Source organism: Eptatretus burgeri, chromosome 5 (assembly GCF_056783735.1).
Source record: "Eptatretus burgeri isolate ZD-2024b chromosome 5, Ebu_testis_v1, whole genome shotgun sequence".
Classification (NCBI taxonomy): domain Eukaryota; kingdom Metazoa; phylum Chordata; class Myxini; order Myxiniformes; family Myxinidae; genus Eptatretus; species Eptatretus burgeri.
Window position 1 is genome coordinate 35,051,209 of NC_140965.1, and position 2,500 is coordinate 35,053,708.

The window sequence follows — 2,500 nt, forward strand, 5'->3', positions numbered from 1 at the left end:
ATTCTGATGGGTTTGATTTAACCTTACTATTATTTCACATATGATTGTGGGCTTGATTCACATATTATTCAGGGCCCCTAATCATGATTAACCCTCGACCCAAACAAAGCCAATGGGAATCTGTCCCAACAAACCCGGACGGTGTATAATTAGCAGAGCCCTCCAGGCATAATGTGTTTGGCCCATCAGAAAACCAAGATGGTAGCCATATAATTTTGTCTGGGTGAGATGGTGGGTGGAGTCAAGTGATCAATGCGGGTGTGGTCTGGCAGCTGTCCGACCAATGGATGCACATTTCAAAAATCGACCCCATCAACAACAACAACAACGCATAGCTCTTGTAACCCTACGACATGTCGCAGGTAAAAAGATGTTTATGTAGAAAACAAAATACAAACAGGAATTCTTTCAATAACATTAGAAAGCACAATAAACCACTTAGAACACTGAAAGTAGGAAGATTTTTCACTCATTGCTGAAAATAAAAAAACTATTTAATGTGCCATAGGAACAGAGCCTACATTATTTAGAACAGTTTATTAGGATTTAGCAATTAACACATGTATGTTCACTTACAACCATAAGCTACTTCTAACGATCTAAGTGTGAGATTTCTGATAGGTGTGTTATTTTTATCCAGTTATTGACTTTACCTACACTAGGTATCTTAAAAAGAAGCCTTTTATTGATCATCTGCAGTCCCAAAACTTTTGTGGAAAATGTACTGTTTTGGGGCCTTCACCCAGACTTGGTGGTGTAATGGTTGGAGCATCCATTCTGAGTCTGGAAAGTCGGAGTTAGAACCCAAACTGAGTCATAGCAAAGACTAAAAATAGTATGTGCTGCTTACTTGCTTAACACTTAGCATTTAAAAAGGCTAGAGCACAGACAAACAACCATAGGTTGGCCATCATAGCACAGGCTTTGATGGGTTTAATGGTCTCCACCTGCGTTGATGGTTCCCTGGGAATTTAGATAACATTTATGCCCTCTTCATCATCTTAAACTACTTTCATGACTTAATATAACCTAAAAATATCATATTGAATGAAGTCGATGTAATGTTGCTCCCTCAGATGAAATGCAAACAAATCGTACCAGTCATAATATATACCAGGATGAATAAATTACAGCAGTACCTGACTGTATAAAAATAAAAAGAGTACATACTTTACCATGAAAATGTGCTGTCAGATTGCAAAAACACCCAATAATATCCCACTACACAAAGTAGTGAGTGAATATCTGAAATAAACTTACAGCCTTCCATTTCAATTACATTCAAACAATCCCCAAGGTGAATGTCCATTCATATGCTTCCGAAAGCAGATGCCCTATTCTTTTAGATACAGGGGGTGGGAGGAGGGGGGGGGGGATAATAGTGGAACCTGCCACAATATCAAAACGGTCATGTGAGCCAGGGTGATGTAACTGGCCAGAAATCCCTGCATTGTCAATCCAGCACAACTCATCAGCAAAAATGTCTTCCAAGTCTTCACCATCAAGCATATCTCAGAGTTCATAGAATCAATGTGAATCATTCATGTGGTGCCTCAGATGATGCCATGCTATTGAGGGACTCCCTCAACATGTCAAGGTAAAAGTCAGAACGCAGAAAGCGTGGGTAGGAATCTTTCTCCATAAGACCAAAGATGCGCTTCTGAGCCAACACAAATGTCTCACTCGTTGGACTGGCCAAACTGCTGATCGTAAGCTCACGTGTGTATGAATCCAAGTTTACCTACAGCACAAGACACGGAGCATAAAATTAACAAAGCTTCAACAAAAAAGAAGAGCACTTTTCAACACGAGAGAGTTTTTTTTAAAACATACCTCTTTGGAAGACTGGACAGCCAAAAACTCAGCAAAGATCTTCTTGGATTTGGATGAGAGCTTGGAATGTGACTTGGTCATTCTGTAATCTTCACAAGATAACCAGAATTCAATGTTCTCCTCACTGAATTCTGTGTGTAGGAAAGCTTGGAAGGCAGTAAGTCCACCTGTAAGAATAAGTCAAAATTGCTGTTGGTGTGAGAACTAAAATCCTTGGAAACTAAAGTTTGCTTATAGAGTGGTTGGAATGATCCTGTTCAGTGCAAATGAGCTAAAGTTTATTTTAGTCAACTTGTACAGTTTATTTTTCTGACATTTTAAGGCATCATTGTTACAAACAGTTGTACATCTCTTCTTCATAGTTTGTAAAAGTTAATGTAAACCAAATCACAACTTGCCAATGTTCTGCCTCCACTGAACTCTTTACCAGGAATTTTACATATCTTGTTTGTATTCCCAACTACAAGTTCTAGCACTCATCAGTGCATATCACCAGAGTTGCAAGCAGCACCAGTTGTTCCTCAAACTTACATTTGTTTGCAAGAAGTTTTTCCAGGGATTCTGCCCACGCCTGCACTTCTTCCACCGTGTGCCTGAAAATGACATCGGCGGCATTGTAAGAAAATGTGTTTCCCTCATGTGAGCTTCACATCCCTGTAAGGTCAGC

The 2,500-nt window shown here is 39.5% G+C and overlaps 1 protein-coding gene across 1 annotated transcript in view; it reads right to left on the reverse strand.

Moving 5' to 3' along the window:
• Window positions 1-1,353: 1,353 nt before the first annotated feature.
• The window catches only part of LOC147026212 (regulator of G protein signaling 4-like), a 5,063-nt gene continuing 3,916 nt past the window's right edge, over window positions 1,354-2,500 (reverse strand). The window contains exons 3-5 of the mRNA XM_085881391.1: window positions 2,365-2,426; window positions 1,834-2,000; window positions 1,354-1,741 (exon numbers count right to left, since the gene is read on the reverse strand). Coding sequence (XP_085737517.1) covers window positions 1,538-1,741; window positions 1,834-2,000; window positions 2,365-2,426 — 433 coding nt within the window. The 3' untranslated portion in view covers window positions 1,354-1,537. The remainder of the gene's footprint in view (window positions 1,742-1,833; window positions 2,001-2,364; window positions 2,427-2,500) is intronic.